At 44.4% G+C, this 20,837-nt stretch overlaps 1 protein-coding gene across 9 annotated transcripts in view; it reads left to right on the top strand.

Annotated features, from left to right (window-relative positions):
- Positions 1 to 347: 347 nt before the first annotated feature.
- Positions 348 to 20,837, top strand: part of BCL2L14 (BCL2 like 14) — a 36,615-nt gene continuing 16,125 nt past the window's right edge. For 2 of the 9 annotated variants that reach the window (XM_061417835.1, XM_061417829.1), the window contains exons 1-4: positions 349 to 479; positions 2,022 to 2,080; positions 17,799 to 17,923; positions 20,051 to 20,496. In XM_061417835.1, the coding sequence (XP_061273819.1) occupies positions 20,058 to 20,496 (439 nt within the window). In that variant the 5' untranslated portion in view covers positions 349 to 479; positions 2,022 to 2,080; positions 17,799 to 17,923; positions 20,051 to 20,057. Of the gene's footprint in view, positions 480 to 2,021; positions 2,081 to 13,158; positions 13,536 to 17,798; positions 17,924 to 20,050; positions 20,497 to 20,837 lie in introns of those variants that run through there. The other 7 variants (XM_061417836.1, XM_061417831.1, XM_061417832.1 and 4 more) reach the window with 6 other exon arrangements.

Genomic DNA, 20,837 nt, shown 5'->3' with positions numbered 1-20,837 from the left:
TTTTTTTTTGTTTTCTTTAGAATCTCTGTCTAAAGTCACTAAGATCAGTCTTTTCTGGTCTCCATTTTCTCATCTGTAAAGAGGGAATAATAGCAGTACCTACACTGCTCCATCAGAGGGTCCCTGTGGGGATGAAACAATACAACTCACATAATGAGTTTACACTGCCTGGTACATAGTAACCTCTCAATAAATTGTATTGTGGTTTTTTTTTTTTTTCTTTTCTTTCAATATAGAGGTGAGAGGCATTCCCAATCTAACTACAGTTACAGGAGAGTCAGCATTCCAAGTTGGAATTCTGAACATATTTTCCCATAGAAACACTGTTCTACACTGTGATGGTATTCTACACCACCATTACCACTCCTAAGGATTCCACAGTGCTGGTACTTCAGCTTACCCCTACAAGTTAAATGGGCTCTCCTGGACTGGTCTGGCAAAACTCACCACCATGAAGAATACTACTTCAAGAGAAAAACGTGAGTTCTAAATAAGTCCCTTACAAATGAACTTTTGAAGTAGAACCCACTCTTAAGTTTAGTGCTGGCTAGAATGTTGTGAAGCCAGATGCTTTGGAGACTACAGATGTATCAGGTTGATGAAGGGTAGATATTCTACAGACCTGACCTCTCTGAGCAAGAACCTTAGGGATGAGGCCAGATGGCAAAGATGCTCAGGGCCAATGGTGAGAAGCAAAATTGTGTTGTGAAGAAAATTAGGTTGACCTTGGGGGTGGGGGCAAGATCACAAGGTCACAAATGATACCTGGGTATACAGAGGCCGGGTAGATGTCTTGGAAAGGAGGCTCAAAAACAGGGTCTTGAGGGCAATGCCAAAGGAGTAGGTACATACTTGTTGGTGGGAGGCTGTGAAAAATGAAACATTTTAAACCAGAAACTTATAGAAATATATCTGGAATCCAAACATAGCTAGATCCATCATTTGAAAATGAAATGGAGGGACTTCCCTGATGGTCCATCGCTTAGGATTCTGTGCTCCCACCACCAGGAGCCCTGGGTTCCATCCTTGGTTGGGGAACTAAGACCCCACAAACTCTGAAGCTGTGTGCAGCAAAAAAAAAAAAAAAAGAAGAAGAAGAAGAAAAAGAAAGAAAAATGAAAATGGAATGGAATGATCAGAAGAAATGTAAAAACTATAGCTCCAAGGCTAAGAGCCAAGAAGAGATAGATTTGGGGCCTTTATGTGGAATGCTTGTAAGGTCTGAATCACACTATAACCGGATGTTAAAAGCCAAGCTGAGAGCTTTGGGATATAACTGAGACACTCAGGACACTCCACGCTAGAAAGTTCACATGAAGGTGACCTTCTGGGTACACAGGATAGCAATGAGCAGAGGAGGAAAGGGAAGGAAAGAGATTCTGCAAAACTAGAGGAAGTAGGGAGAGGAGCTGGTTGTCTGTGGCGGTACAGGCCCTACGCACCCTGGACTAGCAAAGCTAAGAATGAACCTGAGAGACCCAGGTCTCCCTGGGCAGTGCTGGGGTCCCTCTCAACCCTGCTGGACACCCTAAACCTCTACTGTGTCTGCAACTACATGTGGACCCTAAAATGGCACCAAGATCTTGAGTGATGCTGAGCGTAGCTAGCGAACAGGGAACTTGGAGGATGTATCCTGTATTACTACTTACTTCGTCCCTGACAGTGGTTACCAAGCTTCAATCTGAATATCTTCACTGATGGAGACTCACCTCTCATAAGGTCCCCCTTTCCTTATTAAATGTCTGTCATTGTAAAGGGTTCTCTCCAAACAGCCAGACCAAATCTGACCCCACCCTGGTCCTCCTCCTGTTCTCTGAAGCTAAGTAGCTAAATCCAATCCATCCTCCTCCTGAGAATCAGTTTCATTCCCTCCAGATCTTCTCTCTTCTGAGAAATAGTCCACATTTCACAACCTTAATTACCAAGTCCAATGATCACGGCAGGACGGCCCATCTATGCAAAGCACCATGCACATGCTAAGTGGGATCCTAAAGTGAATAAATGATCTCCTTGTTCTTCAGGCAAACAGGGTGAAGACAGAGGTGTGGACAAGGGACCCTAATACAAAGAAGACTGATAAGTACTATAATCAACGTTCAAAACTTGCTATGGTGTAGATAAGGGGAAAGAGGAGACCAATTCCATTCAGGAGCATCTAGAAGGGTTTCTAGGAAGAGACGGGATTTGAGTTGGAGTTTGAAAGACTTTGATGAGCAGGGGTGAGGAAGGGGTGGTGAGTGGAGAAAGCACACAATATGGACTTGACCCTGGTTCTTAACTTCCTATGTGACCTTGAGAATATTGAAAATGAGGGCACTGAATTCACTGATCACTAAAGTCTAGTGATGGAGACCCAAAAGGGTATGAGTTTGAGCATTCCAGTTTAGGGAAGAGTCCGAAAGTGTTCTGAAGCCCCTTCTGTATCACAGGAGTGGTGGGTGTGTTTGGGCCAGGGGTAAAGGGAGAGGAGGAGGAGAATTTATTCAATATTCTGCCTGTCACATGGCTGCAGCACCCAGCACCATTCTGCTCCTGTCACTGGGGGAAACTGACAATGCCCTTCTTAGAAAGGTGATGATACCACTACCGCCAGCAGCAACAGCACTTCTTTGGCAATTATTATTAGCCCAGATTTTAGAAGCGTTTTATATGTTTACACTGACATCCCATTGAATCCTCATGACAGCCCTAAGAGGTAGGTACCAATTATATTATTCCTGTTTTACAGATGGGAAAGTAGAGGCACAGAGAGGTTGGGTAACTCAATCAAGGTCATAGAGCTAGTCTCATGGTAGAGCTGGGATTTGAACTGCTGCTGTCTAGCCTCCTGCTTTACTTCCTCAATAAAAAACACAAGGGCGGAAATGACCCCAGCTCTGTAGACGTGTTCTGCCTCCCCAAGAGGAGAGTATAAATGGCACCATAAGCCTCTCTGCACCCCCATTAATTCAGCCTAAGACAACACTGACTTTTTGGAAGCCATACCATGCTGATGATTCACATTCATCGGGCAGTTGCCCAAAATCCCTAAAATGATTTTGATATGAACTGCTCTAAAGCCAGGTCAGTCGCATTCTGTTCACATGCAGTTGAGTAGTTAATCCTAAACGTTGGGCTTTAGGCTTTAGTAAGCCGGACTACATTCTAACTCTAGGCTCATAGCTTGGCCCTACAGTAATTTTTAAAACATACTATGTTATCCAATATAAATTCTCCCAATTTAGGGATAATGTAACAATAAGAGCTAACAGTTACTGGAGAACTGTCTTTGGGCCAGGCACCTTGACAAGTGTTTTTTCATGTAGTATCTTATGTAGTTATTTAGTCTTTACATGGAATCTATTATTATTGTTACTATTTTTGTTATTATTCAAGTAAATAGAAAATCAAGGCTAGTGAAGTTAAGAAATCTGCTCAAGATCCAATTAGGAAGTGACGGACCCAAGGTTCATATTCCAGGACTGTCTGACCCTGGGGCTTGAACTCTTATTCATCCATGTGTTCCCTCAGCTCTTTGTATCAACCATGTACTTGCCATTAGATAAGTCAATCATGAAAAATGTCAAACAGAATCAAGGACAGAACTCAGAAATAAATTACATCCCTCCAGGCATACGTGAACCAATTTCTCATGGAGTTATAAACAACTAGAGATTGAAGCATTTTTTATATAATACTGAGAACCAGGGAAGCTGAGCGATTTGCCCACGCTCACACAACAAATTAAGGAGATGGAGAAGTAAACAGTCCAGAGAATCCAGTGCTTCATTCCATCAACACACACTTTGAGTATAAAGGAAAAACCAGCTGAAAAGTTTTGCAATTACAGCATCATCTAAATTGCCATTTTCCAATTTGTTCACATTGATCTCATGAGATTTTTATCAAAAACCTTGCTGGATTCAATGTTCACTTCATCAAAAGCACCCCCCTGATCTGGGGAGATGGGATTAAACTGTCCCAACCAACTCACAGTGAACACGTGGAACTCCCTCCTCTAAAGGTTCATAAATCGTCTGCCTGATAATTCAGTAGAGGATTTTGTGGAGGATTAACATCTGTGTGAGGTTTTGCAAGGCTGCCAAGGCCTGACAACCATGCAAGTTATCCCCAGTCACCAAGCATCATCCAACAGTGTTACTGAGTCCAAGCTCGTACTGCTTGCCAAACTAAAACCATTTGGGTGTTGTTTCAGGGGCTCCAAAGAGCTCCAGTACCATAGTCCTTCATGTCTCAGCACAGAGAAAAATCCATCGAGAGCAAAGAGATAGATAAGAAGAGATTTATTAGAACAGGACACTTGTGAGGCTTAAAAGCAGGCAGGCGAGGGGGCACCCCACCCTGAGAACTTACTGGGCTTTATAATCAAAGGAAAAGTGGGGAGGGGGAGAAGAACTTCTTTGTCTTTCTTGAGTGGATGTCATGCTTCCATCATCACTTCCTCCTTCAGGTCTGGCAAGGGAGTTTTCTTGTCCCTACATGGTCAGGCTAGGTCCACCAATTATAGTCTTTTATGTGTGCAGAGAGCATGTCCTAGGGATTATTAATTTACTGAGCTCAATGGGCAGGATACGGGTCTCATGTCACCATCGCTTTATTGTGGGGGGGGCATGTCTCATGCTTCTGTTGCATGTTTTTTTTTTTTTTTTTTTTTGCTAAGCAAGCCTGCTTGGTTTTGTGGTTAAGTAAATCTTCTTTCTTGAGCAATCATTAACTTATAGGGAGTCTCCCATATTTCTTCCAGTTATTGATACAATCCCCTAGTGGGGTTAACTATTTAATCACCTACTTTGTCCCTTCACTCTGTCCCTATCAAAATGACAAGTCAATAAATTGAGAGATGAGGTTTGTGGAAAGGAATAGTGATTTTCTTTGGAAATCCAGCAGACAGAGAAGATGATGGACAAGTGTTCCAAAGAACCATTTTACTGCCTTCTTCTATACTAAAACGGGAGAGAACTGTGGTTGCTTGTTACAAGCTTCTTGGTGCAGGAATCCTTTGTTCTTGCAGCTGTCTGCATAGGTTTGATCACAATGTTCCTATATACTTCCAACAGGACAAATGTTATTCTCTGTTCTGCAACTTTTTATCTCTATATGAATGGGAAAATGCTACCTCTTTAAAGGTCAGAGACCTGAGAATATGCTATCCTGTATATTTCAGGCTACAGAGAACATACTTTTAGGAAAGATTCAGAGCCAGCATGACCAAGCACGGGAAAACCACACAGGGGTTAGAGCTAAAGAAACAGATGCAATATGGAGTCAGATCTGTTCTTCTCTGTTACAAATGGTGGTTCTGGGTCTTCCTACTGTGGGCCTGAGATCTACTTAAAGATACTCAACACATCTCTGTCATCTAAAGTTCCAACTTCTCTCTGTCATTCCCAAGTGAGACTGCTTTTCTTGGTACAGAAGACGAGTCAAATTGAATCAGAGTGGTTCTGTTTTCTTTCTGCCTTCTGTTGTTGTAACTGAATCTGAAAAACCCCTTGTTTCGTCATTTACATTTTCAAGAACCTCGGCTCAGTCTGACACTTAACTCCAGACCTATCTTTGCTTTTTGTCACAGTCCTTGTCAAAGACTGTCCCTGAACAAACTTTAGTCAGGTTCCTCTGAGCCCAGCTAAGTCCCATCATTGGGCACATTATCCAAGAGCCCAGTTTTGGCAAGAATCCTGCTAAGTTAGTTTAGCCAGAATCTCCCACCCTTGATATCTGATTAAGTTCTTCATCCTCGATCATTCCTCAGGTAACATCTGGTTACCCTGGCTTGCCTTCACCAAGAATCCTATCAGGTCATTTTAGCCAAAATCTCCCCTTACTCCTGATTCTTCCTTAGTAATTTTTCATCCACTGGTACCATCTTCCCCCAACCCTGATTCAGCTCCTTGGCTATGAATTCCCACTTTTCCTTACTGTATTCACAGCTAAGCCAAGTCTCTCTTCCCTATGCAAAGCCCCATTGAGGTAGCCCCTGTAACCTATCACGACAGTCCTGATCACAACAGTGACACAAGAGACAGAATAAGTCTTCTTTAATATCTCCTCCAGACTTCTTTCATACATGTAATTTTTAAGCCCAAGAACTTCCTTTCAGCCTCAACTTCAAGTGTCTTTCTTTTACTTCCTTCTTCAGAACACTCTCCCCTACCCTTCATTTAGTAAGAGGTGGGATCAGTATTCAACTGCAAACCACCTTTGGAGCCTCAGCCTTTTACTGCTATGCTATACTATACCTATATTATCTGCAAATGTATCAATAACTAAGGCATTGATTAAAACACAGCCCCTAACAGAATCTTGAGATTTCTACCCACCTGTCTCTCAGTCAGTTAAGCAGACCATCAAAGAATAGCCTGAAGGGAACATGAAGGTCCAGAGATTTTGAGTAATTTAATCAGTGTTAGTAGATAATTTCTTTAAAGATAAAATCATGACTCTGGCAAAGACAAACCCAGTAAATGTGGTCAGGACAGACTTTAATCAGTCATAGACTACAGCAGTAAAGAAACCAAAGTGAGCTGAATTTGGATTTGTGCGTTTTGAAGGGAGAATGAGGGAATAGGGACAGAGTGGGGACTCGGTAGAGTCACAGGAGTGGTACATTACAGAAAATAGGAAGGGGAGGCTGGTCGGCATGTTAGGCTTCTCTCCTCCTACAGACACTGGGGAACAGGGACCCTACATTTAGGTGTTGGTTGGAACCAAGAGCAGATTATGTTCTCAGGTAGGCACTTGAAGGTGGGGGGTGGGGTGATGTGGGGGTTGGGTTGGGTCATCCTAAGGATGTAGCTATGAGCTGTTAGTGTTGTGTTCACATCTTTAAAGGACTAGTCAAGAAAGGCTCAGAATTTGATTAAGGCTAGAATCTTAGTCAACTCTCAGAACATGTGTCAAATATTTTACTTAACTCATTAATTAATAATAGAACCAATTAAAATGTTACAACCAATTCAAAGGAGAACTCACACTACTGCACACTTATAGTCCAATAAGAAATACTGAAATGATTTTACAAATAGGACAAAACTGGAAAAACCAGTCTGGGTTTTTCCCCACAATGATAAACAGTTGCATTCCAAAAGAGACAATTTGCATTTTATGAAAAGAAGTATTTGCGTTACTATCAAATAAATAAAACCAGAAATCAAAGAGGAGGTGTTACAAGTGAAAACGCAGAAATACTAAGAATCATAAGAAACTACTATAAACAATTATATGCCAACAGATTAGATAACTAGAAGCTGCTGCTGCTAAGTCACTTCAGTTGTGTCCGACTCTGCAAGACCCCATAGACAGCAGCCCACCAGGCTCCCCCATCCCTGGGATTCTCTAGGCAAGAACACTGGAGTGGGTTGCCATTTCCATCTCCAATGCATGAAAGGAAAAGTGAAAGTGAAGTCGTTCAGTCATGTCCAACTTTTAGCGACCCATGGACTGCAGCCTACCAGGCTCCTCCATCCATGGGATTTTCCAGGCAAGAGTACTGGAGTGGGGTGCCATTGACTTCTCCATAACCTAGAAGAAATAGATACATTTCCTAGAAACATACATCCTATCAATATTGAATCATGAATAGAAAATCTGAATAGAATAATTACTAGTAAAGAAATTGAATCAGTAAAAAAAAAAAAAAAAAAAAAAACTCCCAACAAACAAAAATCCAGGAACAAAAATCTAGTCAGGGAACCAGATCCCACATGTGACAAATAAGAGTTCAAATGTTGCAACTTCAAATGCTGGAAGATTCTGCATGTTGCAGCTAAGACCTGGCACAGCCAAATAAATAAATAAGCTGCTCATATTAAGAAAAAAAAAAAGGACCATGTTGGAGAGGATCTCCATTATCCTTGGGATTATGCCTTCTGCTTCCTTCATCCATCTTGAGGCTTCCCAAATCCTACTGACATACAGTACAAGCTGATAAGGAACTGGCAGCCTGCAGTGCAGTGCAGTGAAGTGAAGTCGCTCAGTCGTGTCCAACTCTTTGCAACCCTGTGGACTGTAGCCCGCCAGGCTCCTCCGTCCATGGGATTCTCCAGGCAAGAACACTGGAGTGGGTTGCCATTTTCTTCTCCAGGGGATCTTGCCGACCCAGGGATCGAACGCACGTCTCCTGCACTGCAGGCAGACGCTTTAACCTCTGAGCCACCAGGGAATAAGCCTGCAGTAACAAACCCCAATAAGGATTCTGAACTCTTAAAATAAAAAAAATATGAGGACCCTCCCTGAATTGAGGAAATTCTTTAATTATGGCCCTTCATTTTGTCTTTGACCAAGGAATGAACAATACCCAAGGAGGTATAGTTCTTAGGTATTGTTCACCTGGATCTTGGGAGGTTTTACCAGGTAACTGTTTAACAGTCTCGCCAATGGAAAGGCAGTTCAGAGAATCAGGAAAATGTGAGTTTTCACATGAGGAAGGACAGTGGGGAGAAATGGGTGGTACCTCTTATCTCCTGTATAGTTCACTTTTCCCTAGCCTTCCATAACAAGCTTTTTAATGAAGTTATTTTGAAGCTTCAGAGCAGCTCTGTAAACCAATTTGGCAGACTTTATTTTAGGGGGCTCTAAAATCACTGCAGATGGTGGCTGAAGCCATAAAATTAAAAGACGCTTACTCCTTGGAAAGGAAGTTATGACAAACCTAGACAGCATATTAAAAAGCAGAGACATTACTTTGCCAACAAAGGTCCATATAGTCAAGGCTATGGATTTTCCAGTAGTCCTGTATGGATGTGAGAGTTGGACTATAAAGAAAGCTGAGCGCCAAAGAATTGATGCTTTTGAACTGTGATGTTGGAGAAGATTCTTGAGAGTTCCTTGGACTGCAAGGAGATCCAACCAGTCCAGGAGATCAGTCCTGAGTGTTCATTGGAAGGACTGATGTTGAAGCTTCAACTCTAGTACTTTGGCCACCTGATGCAAAGAACTGACTCATTTGAAAAGATCCTGATGTTGGGAAAGATTGAAGGTGGGAGGAGAAGGGGATGACAGAGGATGAGATGGTTGGATGGCATCACCAACTCAATGGACATGAGTTTGAGCAAGCTCCAGGAGTTGGTGATGGACAGGGAAGCATGGCGTGCTGCAGTCCATGGGGTCACAAAGAGTAGGACACAACTGAGCAACTGAACTAAGAAGATGGCATACTCGACTCTAGAATTTAAGAATCCAACGGAAAGAGACTCCTTTAGAGAATGAGTTTGGGGTGGGGGCGTGGGAAGGGACAGTTAGGGAGTTTGGGAGGGACATGTACACGCTGCTGCTGCTAAGTCATTCAGTCGTGTGACTCTGTGTGACCCCATAGACGGCAGCCCACCAGGCTTCCCTATCCCTGGGATTCTCCAGGCAAGAACAATGGAGTGGGTTGCCATTTCCTTCTCCAATGCAGGAAAGTGAAAAGTGAAAGTGAAGTCACTCAGTTGTGTCCGACTCTAGCGACCCCACGGACTTCAGCCTACCAGGCTCCTCCGTCCATGGGATTTTCCAGGCAAGAGTACTGGAGTGGGGTGCCATTGCCTTCTCCAATGTACACACTGCTATATTTAAAATGGATAACCAACAAGGACCTACTGTATAGCACAGGGAATTCCACTCAATGTTACATGGTAGCCTGGATGGGAGGGGAGTTTAGGGGAGAATGGATACTTGTATATGTATGGGTGAGTCCCTTCACTGTCCACCTGAAACTATCCCAACATTGTTAATCTGCTATACTCCAATACAAGGTAAAAAGTTTAAAAAAAAAAAAAAAGAATTTAAGGATTCTGTGAGCTAAGTGTTTGGGTTGCTGCTGCTACTGCTAAGTTGCTTCAGTTGTGTCCAACTCTGTGCGACCCCATAGACAGCAGCCCACCAGGCTCCCCCGTCCCTGGGATTCTCCAGGCAAGAACACTGGAGTGGGTTGCCATTTCCTTCTCCAATGCAGGAAAGTGAAAAGTGAAAGTGAAGTCGCACAGTTGTGTCCGACTCTTAGTGACTCCATGGACTGCAGCCTACCAGGCTCCTCCGTCCATGGGATTTTCCAGGCAAGAGTACTGGAGTGGGGTGCCATCACCTTCTCCCAGTGTTTGGGTTACTTGGAGCCAAAGGAAACCTAAAAGGGTGTGAAGCTGTGTTGGGTACTTTATGTGTTCTACAGTGTCCCTCGTTGCACAGAAGTTTCCCTGAGGTTGGCAGGTAACCTGTAGGTCTAACCTATTCCAAGACCAACTTGTCTCAACACTGGAGTTTTTTATTTAGGCAACAATGGTTCACTTGTGCCCACCAATTATTGCAGCTTTTTGGCCTCTGAGACCCCCGCTAGCAATAGCATTTACATAAAACAAGACAAACATGTGCACTTTGACATACCAGCAGTGCCCAAGAGATGCCACTGTGACCTGGCCTAGAGAAGGCCTGTGAACTACAACAATTTCCACAGAACCTTGACCAGGCAAAAGGACTGAACCAACAATGGGGATGTAACATGTGAAACTGCAGCCTGGGGGCTCTACATGGACAGAATCAAGGGTTGGGGTTTTTCCACTTAAAACCTGCAAATTGTCTGAAAGGCTAGCGGCTTAACTCAGTTGGCTGGGGGTAGAACCACTCACCAGCAGAAGCTGACCTCCTCCGTATGCCAAACAGATCAGGAGCTGGATGCAAAGAGAGAGGGATGGGGCTTCTCTATTGGTTCAGTGGTCAAGACTTTACCTCACAATGCAGGGGGTGCCGGTTCAATCTCTGGTCTGGGAACTAAAATCCCACATGCTTCAGAGCCCCCAAAATCAGAACATAAACAGCAGAAGCAATGCTGTAACAAATTCAATAAAGACTTAAAAAAAAAAAAAAAAGAACCAAGAGGGAAATTACCCACAGCCCTCAGAAAGACAGTGAGCTCAAAAAGGGTCTCACAGGTACCTCATCAGTGTTTTTCATTGTCCGTGAGGCCATCAGGAGTCTCCTTCATCCCTCTGCTGCCGTCACATCTGTTAAATAACAAGTCAACGGTTAAGGCTCTAATTGGCTTTATTGGATGATTCACGAACCAGGCAGGATCCCATCTAGCAAGTAAAGAGGAACTCTACTGAGCTGCAGAAAAGGAAAGGTTTTCAAAAGGCAGCAAGGGAGCAGACAAAAGGAAATTATCAGCAAAGATGTATTGTTTTAGGCGAGGCCTCACTCCTGAGGGGAACAGAAGGGTCTATCTGCAAATTTCCCAAGACTGACCAGGAAATTCCAGCATGGCTGGAATCACATTCCTCGGAAGGCTGAAATTATAATCAGCTTAGGCATCAAGTCCTGGTCTGCTGCCATGGACCCAACACAAGTGACTCCATTTGAGGTCTGTTGTTTCCTTCTTAACAAGGGGCAGGGGTCACTTGGTCCATGTGACTGCAGGGGAGCATCCTGGTAGATGCATGACTGAGGGCAGCATGCAGAGAACGGGCAGTGGGCCACACAGACACCTCAAGGGCAGCAAAGTGATAGTGTCCCAGAAGGAAGGAATCACACCAAGTTTTTAATTATGTATCACTGGATGACTGGATCATGGTGGTCTTTATTTTAGGTATGCTATTTTTTGTTCTACAAGTTTTCTACAACAAATGTGCATTTTTTTAATTTTTACAGTGTTGTGTTGGTTTCCGTCATACAACATCAATCAGCTATAATTATACATATATCCTCTCCCTCTTGAGCCTCACACTCTAATGTGTATTTTTAGAATCAGAAGAGAGTAGGTTTTGCTTCGTCTGCTGCTGCTACTGCTAAGTCACTTCAGTCGTGTCCGACTCTGTGTGACCCCATAGACAGCAGCCACCAGGCTCCCGCATCCCTGGGATTCTCCAGGCAAGAACACTGGAGTGGGTTGCCATTTCCTTCTCCAATGCAGGAAAGTGAAAAGTGAAAGTGAAGTCCCTCAGTCGTGTCCGACTCTTAGCGACCCCATGGACTGCAGCCTAACAGGCTCCTCCATCCATGGGATTTTCCAGGCAGGAGTACTAGAGTGGGGTGCCATTGCCTTCTCCGTTGCTTCGTCTATTAATATATAACATGTATTGAGCCCCATCTACTTTGTGCTAGTGTGTTGGAGGTGGGAGCCACAAAGCTGAATGATTAATGAACATTCTCTGTCTTCAGTGAGCCTGACTCCCGGTGTTCATACTTCCTTGTGTTCATACTTACCTCGTAAGACCTCTAAACAGTTTCTGTCACCAGTGTCCTTAAGTTATGTAGCTCTGAACTCCAATAACAACTGTCATCCCTACTATGTGATTTACTTATTGATTACAAGCATTTGTTGATTCTTAAATTATTTTGAATGAACATATCTTTTCTTCCCAAAAAAAAGACCAAGTTATTTAAAAAAAAAAAAAAGTCAATATTTCTTTAACATCTCTCAAGTTGACTAGACTGGTATACATTATGGACAATAATATGAGTTTGCTGGTTAAAATTCACTTCAAATCACCAAAGGACTTTCCCATAACTGTGCACGCTTCCTTCATCTTTACATTTTGACTAGCCAGTGCTCATGGATTTCAGTCAAGAATCTGGATAGAGCACAAAATCATATGTTTCTTTTTTCTTTTACATAGGAAATTCTATCCCTAAACTGTGGCACGTGGCCTTTATCAGCGTTTGTGGCTTTCACTATGGCTGGTGTTGGATTCCATTTTGGAAGTGTTTGCAGTGGTCCTATTTGAATACAATCTATGCTATGGTGTAAAGCCAAAAAGACCTAGCTTTGGATTTCAACTCAGCTGATGGGGGACCACCAGCAAGATACCTTAGCTCTCTGAGCCTCAGTTTCCTAGTATATAAAATGGTAACCCTAACACCTCCTTCTTGCTGTGAAGAATAAACACATGTGACCATATCTGCCACAGAGGTGATCAGTAAACATTTGCTTAACTGATGAAGGCTTCCCAGGTGGCGTAGTTGGTAACGAACGGCCTGCCAATGCAGGAGACTCAAGAAACTCGGGTTCAACCCCTGGGTCGGGAAGATCCCCTGGAAGAGGAAATGGCCACCCACTCCAGGATTCTTGCCTGGAGAATTCCATGGACAAGGAGTCCTGGCGGGCTACAGTCCATGGAGTCGTAAAGAGATGGACACAAGTGAGCACCCACACAGTTGATTCAACTTGATTGAAAATGATCAAAGGAAAAGTAAAGTCCTATGGGGGGAGGGCATCCACATAATTGTCCCCGTCCTAAAGGGCAGTGAGAGTCCTTAATGAAGATGCAGAACTCCTAGAGTCAAATTACTTGGGCAAAGGTCAGTCCCTCCTTCAGTTAAATAGCTGCGGGCAGGGCTTAACAAGGAAGTGACTCCCTTCCTAAGCCTCCCTCCAGCCTCAGTCCCAACCTGAACACGCTACACTCCGGTGGCGTCTTAGGTCACAAGGGCCTTCTGAAATCAGGAGCCAAGAAGACTAGGCCACAGTTTCCTCTTAAGTTTCGTGGAGAGAGACTCGGGTATAGAAATATCCTTACAGCCACCTGACTCGAAGCAGGAGCAACCACTGACAGCTTGAAGACCAGGTAACACCAGGAGAGATTCAGCCTTCCCAGCAGGACATGGGGGAGGGGGGGGGGGGAACTACAGTCCTGGATGTGTTCATTAGGCGCTCTAACTGGGGGCTGGTAAACCTAATGCTTACTGCGTTTGTTTAGGAGTTCTGATCCTGTAAGTCTCAGGAAGCAAAAGTAAGAATCTAAAACTAAAAGCTAAGTGTACAGTTTATTAGGGGGTTTCAGGAAAGGCAAAGAGAGACATTTAGGTTTCCCTTTCATTTCTCCTTTGCTCCAGAATGGCTGGGGGAGTTAAGAAAATATAACTGGCTGAATCGTTTTTAATAGTATGCAGACCTGTCTCACTGAGGATGTGACAGCATGACAGAAGCCCATGGAAATACTAGGTCCCTCCTCCAGGGCACAAATGGGCTGAGGACAGGAGTCCCTGGCTTTGAGCCCAGAGCATCTCTGGGCACAAGATCTAGTCCTCTTAGAGCCTTCCTTCAGCACCCGGCTCAGGTGAAATGGGAATTCCCCCTCCCCTTTGAAAGACTCCCTCCTGAGTTCCCTGCCCGCTCTGTTCTATAATCAGAGCCTGAGTCTGTGTTTAATTCATGAGACCTGAGGTTCTCTCAGTTTAGCTTCTATTGTAGGACGGTAAGACATTTTACCTCATTTCACCCTTAGGATTAAAGACCGCGTCCTACTCAGAAATGACAAGTGGGGGAGAGATAAGGATCCCAGAAGGTCTGACGTTCAGGGAAGAAAGCGGAGGGGAGGCCTGTGAGAGGGCAGAGAGTGCGAAAGGAGAGGCGTGAGACAACCAGACAAAACCCAGCTCATCAGCTGGTCTGCGTAGGTCCCTCTGAGATGAGTGTCCTCCCCTCCCCCACCGCCCCCGTCTTACACTCAGGCCTTGCCTGTGTGTCCAGAGTGATGAAGCCAGCTCTGCGGCTGAGTCTGTTGGGCCAAAGGGTGTTCCATGTCCCTCACACCCGGGAAAGGCCAGGGCAGAGTTCTGTCCAGCTTTCTGGGTCACAGCCTCTGTGCACAGGAATCACGGAGCACGCATGAAGGCTGTTTGCTCCACGACCTGCGACAGGAAGAGAAGCAAAATCTAAGCTTGACCCACAAATCCAGAGCTAGAAAAATCCCTACAGTGTATCCTGTGATCCTGGAGGTCAGCTGCAGCTCTGCGGTGCTCCCAGGGGACGAGCCACCAATGGGGACCCGGAGGACTTCGACCACTTTGGGGGTTGTGGGGGATGGAGGGGAGGAGAAGCAAGTCTCCAAGAAAGAAGAGAGACCAGGAAAAGATGCCGTGTAACCTAGCTTTGGGGAGTAGGTCTGCCAGAGTTTGCTGTAGATAAGGAAGAGGGTATATAAGGAAGACTGGGTCAAAAGGGTAGGGCCACTGAGTCACTGAATCATAACAAGCCTCACAGAGAGCTTGTTATTCTGGAGCTATTCATAATTTCCACTCCAGGCTCTGAACTTACATTCTGGGGCCCCACCCAGGGCTTCATTTCCATCAGTGTTATGTATAAAACTCATCTGTACGTTTCCATTAGGAGAAGCTTGACTTTAAACAGGAACAGCAAAGAGCAGAAGGGCTGCAATTTGTGATAAAGAAACTCAATCCTTTGCTTTAAAATAAGACTTCACTATCCATTTAACAGCTCTCCCTTCATTCCCAACGCAGATTAATAGGAAAAATACCCTATGCTTGTTAAGCGCATCCAACGTGTTTTACCTGATACTTCGACACAGCTGCAGGCAATTGCCCAGCCTGACTACCCTTCACTCCTGGGGGCTGCTGGGCCCTCTGCTTCTCTGGCCCTTGGCCTGGCCTCTAGGTTGGGCCAAGCACTCAAATGCTTTCTAACCTGGAAAACCACAAAATCCTCTTCTTTCACCAAGTGGAAGGGCTGTGTTCTCCACCTTGACCTCAGGTTTTCCCCTCTTTTCAGATGTTGCTCCTGAATCAATAGTTAGCAAACTCTGGTTTCTCAAAGAAGTCGGGCCCTTTCTCTCTCCAACAGCAACGCTACTCCACACACACACCCACACCCACACCCACACCCACACCCACACACAATGTTGAAGTCTTCACAGTACTTTAGAAAGGTTTGGGTTTGGTTTTTTGTTTAATTTACCTGGTTTCTCCCGAGCATAGTATGCTGGCTGCAAATTTAAGGCCTTGCTTCCTAGAGGACCCAGGTGTATGTCCTGCCTAAGGCATCCAGAGCTGCCCAACTCAAAAGGAAGGTCCAAATTAAAACCCACATATATGCTCTCCTGGGGCCTTCCAGTGCTGCCCTCCAGCCCCTTCTACACCGAGTCACTTCCCCGCATCTGGAACCATAGGTCACGCTCTCCTCTCACTTTTTAACCACTCTTTATCTGGTGAGACTCAGGTCGCTCAGTCTCCACCTGGGTCCACTTTACTTGCTTCCAACAATCTCAGATCTCAATTTTTATAAACAGCACTTGTTAATCACAGAATTGCCAGATTTGCACAAAAATACAAGAGGCCCTGTTAGGTATGAATTTCTGATAAACAGCAGACATGCTTAGTGTAAGTATTTTCCACACAATATTTGGGACTACTAAAAAATTATTTGTTGTTTACCTGACATTCAGATTTGACTGCTGCTGCTAAGTCGCTTCAGTCGTGTCCGACTCTGTGCGACCTCATAGACGGCAGCCCACCAGGCTCCGCCGTCCCTGGGATTCTCCAGGCAAGAACACTGGAATGGGTTGCCATTTCCTTCTCCAATGCATGAAAGTGAAAAGTGAAAGTGAAGTCGTTCAGTCGTGTCTGACTCTTAGCAACCCCGTGGACTGCAGCCTACCAGGCTCCTCCGTCCATGGGATTTTCCAGGCAAGAGTACTGGAGTGGGGTGCCATCGCCTTCTCCTAGATGTCTCATATTTTATCTGGCAGCACTGTATCATTTTTCTTTCATTCTTCAAATATTTATCAAGAAGTTACCATGTATCAGGCATTATGTTAGGTGCTGGGAAAGCCAGCCAAGTTCCAGGCTTCATAGCTTATGGTATGTATGCTTTACACACATACACACACACACACTATATATATATAGTTTCCTATAGTCATATATAGGCTTCCCTGTTGTCTCAGACAGTAAAGAATCTGCCTTGCAGTGCAGGAGATCTGGGTTCAATCCCTGGGTTGGGAAGATCCCCTGGAGAAGGGAATGGCTACCCACTCCAGTATTCTTGCCTGGAGAATTCAGTGGACAGAGGACCCTGGCGGGCTGTAGTCCATGGGGTCACAAGGAGCTGGACCCCACTGAGCGACTAACACTTTCACTTTTATGCACTATTTTAAGTGATTCACATATGCCAGTTTTTTTTTTTCTGTCCACATACCCATGTTTTATAGGTTTAGAAACAATTTTTTATTAAGGTATAGTTGATGTACAATATTATATAAGCTTCAGATGTATAACAATTATTCACAATTTTTAAAGGTTATACTCTATTTACAGTTATTATAAAGTAGTGGCTACTTTCCCTGTGCTGTACAATGTATCCTTGTAGCTTATTTTTTATACCCAACAGTCTGTACCTCTTAGTCCCCTACCGGTCTCTTACCCCTTCAGCTTTTCCCTTCCCAACTGGTAACCACTAGTTTCTTCTCTGTACTTGTGAATCTGTTCCTTTATTGTTATACGTATTAGTTTGTTGCACTTTTTAAGAGTCTACATATAAATGATATCATACAGTATTTGTCTTTCTCTGTCTGGCTTATTTCACTTACTCTCCATACTGTTGCAAATTTCATTCTTTTTGACAGCTTATGTAATAGTATCTCACTGTGTGGAGTGGGTGTGTACACATACATACCACATCTTTTTACCCATTCATCTGTTGATGGACACTTAGGTTGTTACATATATTGACAATTGTAAATATTGTTGCTATGAACATTGTGCCGTGTGTGTCTTTTTGAATTAGTGTTTTTGGTTTTTTTCGGATAGGTACACAGAAATGAGATTGCTGGGTCATATGGTACTTGTATATTTTTGAGAAACAGCCATACTGTTTTCTGCAGTGGACACACCAATTTACAGTCTCACCAGCGGTGTATGGGAGTTCTCTTTTCTTGATATCCTTGTCAATGTTTGCTATTTGTAGACTTTTTGGTGAGAGCCACTCTGACAGGTGAAAGGTCATATCTCATTGTGGTTTTGATTTGCATTTCTCTGATGATTAATGATACTTTTGATATAACTAATAAGTTTTATTTTATAATCACATTTAGCAATGTACCTAACAACTGGAGCACACATATTCTGATCAAGCACACATGAAGTGTTTTTGAGAACTGACCATACAATAGACCATCAAGCAACATTCAACAGAGTTCAAAAACTGCATCGCATACAGGTCATACTTTCTCACCATTAGAGTGGGTTGCCATTTCCTTCTCCAGGGGATCTTCCCAGCCCAGGGATCAAACCTGGGTCTCCAGCATTGCAGGCAGATTCCTAACCATCTGAGCCACCAGGGAAGCCCAAGTTAGAAATTAATAACAAAGTATAACTATGATAGAAAATACTTGAATAAAGAAGTAACCAAACAACTGATTAGGTAAAATTCTTCTTTATAGAACAATTCAGCTACTAGATGCAAAAGTAATAATAGAATTAGCTGTTATTTTCAATAATTAATAAGATATGAATGTAGGCAACTATGATTATTAACAATGTTGTCTCTTTTCCTGCACCCATTGGCCATCTGTATTTCTTCTTTGAAAAACTGTCTCTTCAGGTCTTCTCCCCATTTTTTAATTGGGTTGTTTGTTTTGGGTAGGGAAGTTTTCAGGTATTATGCCTTCAAATATGTTCTCAGCCCCTTTCTCACTCTCTTCTCCTTCTGGATCCCTAAAATGCAAATATTTGTGTGCTTTATGCTGTCCCAGAGATCTCTTAAGCTCTTATTTCTTTTCATTCTTTTTTTTTTCTGTTCAGCATTAATGATTGCCACTAGTCTGTCTTCCAGCTCACTAATCCATTCCTCTGTATCATCTGGTCTACTGTCAGTTCCTTCCAGTGTATTTTTCATTTCAGTTTTGTATTCTTCATCTCTGGTTGTTCTTTTATTTTCTCACTCTTTGTTAAAAGCCTCTAACTTCTCACTCTCCATTCATTCTCCTCCCCACTTCTTGCGTCATCTTTATGATCCCTACCCTGAACTCTTTCTTGAGTAGATTGCCTATCTCCACATCACTCGCAGTCCTTCTCCTGAGGCTTTATCTCATTCCTTTGTTTGAAACATGTTCCTCTGTTGCATCATTTTGCCTAACTTGTTCTTATTTCCATGTAGCCAGTAGGTTGGTTACATTTCCTGATCTTAGAGAAGTGGCTTTTTTGAAGGAAAAGTTCTCTGCATCCCAGAATTCACTCCCTTCTCATCACTATATGCTCCAAGGGTGCTCCCTGTGTGGTTGCATGTGCCCTTCTGCTATGGTGGGCTGGCTACCATGGGCAGTCTGGTAGGCTTGGTTGGCCCCCGACCCAGTTGGATGGCAGGCCCTACCTTGTGCTAAGGCTGCCAGCTGCTGGTTGGCAGGGTCAGGTCACAAGGTGTCTGACTCTGGAACCCCAGGGAGACCCATGGTTACTGATGAGTTGACTAGAGGATTGAGTTAGGGTTCAGGGGTCCCTGGGACTGTTGCCTTCCCATTGGTGGGTGAAATCACATCCTGGAGCTAGTGCCCACTTACTGGTGGGTGGGGCCAGGTCTGAGGGTCTGGTTGCAGGGCCCAGGGAAACAACCTAAATTCACCTATGGTCTGCTCTGTGCCCAGATTGTTCTAAGCCCCAGAATCCAGTCACAAGGAGCCTGCACTTGCCTCTATTTGCAGCTCTCTGTTCTTCCCCCATCTCCTATGTTTGCTCCAGTATCTTTGTTCAAGCTCCTAGCTCACTCTCTCGGTCTGGAGTTATCTATGTACACATCTCCTCATCTCTGCAAATCTGAACTTGCAGAAAGAACCCTGGCTTTTCCATCTCTGGCTACCCGCTGCCTCCCAGCACAAACAGAATTTGTTCAGTCGCTCAGTCGTGTCCGACTCTTTGTGACTCCATGGACTGCAGAAAGCCAGGCTTCCCCGTCCTTCACCATCTGCCTGAGCTTGCTCAAACTCATGTCCATCAAGTCAGTGGTGCCATCCAACCATCTCATTCTCTGTCACCCCCATTCTCCTCCTGCCCTCAATCTTTCCCAGCATCAGGGTGTTTTCCAGTCAGTCAAGCTCTTCGAATCAGGTGGCCAAAGTATTGGAGCTTCAGTTTCAGCATCAGTCCTTCCAGTGAATATTCAGGGTTGATTTTCTTTAGGATTTACTAGTTTGATCTCCTTGCAGTCCAAAGGACTCTCAAGAGTCTTCTCCGACACCACAAAGAGAATAGGTGCTCAGTAAATGCTTACTGACTTTCACCCCGTCTCCCCTTTCCTACCAAGAGTAGGTAGCTCCCAGGTGGAAGGACACGTGTGATTTTGTCATTGCAGCCCCACCATGTGCACTGCCAGCCCCTGTGACCTGGAAGAGATCCCCCTGGATGATGAGGACTCAGACAGCTTGGAGTTCAAAATCCTGGAGTTCTATGTCAAACACCACGTCTTCCAGAACACCTCTGCCATCCTCTCACCGAAGCACCTGAGAACAAGGAGTCTGTCCCAGAAAGGGCCAGAGCGCTGGCCAGTGAGTGAGGCATGGACGCAGGGGCCGTGGCCCTGCAGACATTCTCAGTCCAGCGAGAAGGCCATAAACCTCACCAAGAAAAAATCATCCTGGAGGACCCTCTTCGGGGTAGCAGAGAAGGAGGAAGACTCACAGAGCTCGCCTCCGGAAATCTGTGCCCAGGCACAAAGGTCGGGGGTACCTCAGGCCCGTCCTCGGAGTCCGAAATGGCCAAGGTCCCGCTCCAGCATGGACCAGCGCTTAGAGCACAAAGGTAAGCTTTGGGGGACCAGCTGCACTTTCTCTCCCACAGCCACTTCTTTCCCTTCTTTGTATGCCTGGGGGTTCACCTCCTCCCACCCTGAGGTAGGGAACTCTTTGAACCTCAGCTTCCCAACCTATTAATACTCAATTGTTTTGTTGTTGTTGTTTTTTAATTTTATTTACTTTTTATTTTTGGCTGTGCTGGGTCTTCATTTCTGTGCAGGCTTTTCTCTAGTTTTGGAGACTAGGGGCTACTCCCTAGTTGGGGTCTGTAGGCTTCTCATTGCCGTGATTTCTCCTGTTGCAGAGCACAGGCTCTGGGGCTCATAAGCTTCAGTAGTTTTAGCACAT

Source organism: Bos javanicus, chromosome 5 (assembly GCF_032452875.1).
Source record: "Bos javanicus breed banteng chromosome 5, ARS-OSU_banteng_1.0, whole genome shotgun sequence".
Lineage (NCBI taxonomy): Eukaryota > Metazoa > Chordata > Mammalia > Artiodactyla > Bovidae > Bos > Bos javanicus.
The sequence above is the reverse complement of the archived record's forward strand: the minus strand, read 5'-3'. Positions and strand labels throughout refer to the sequence as shown.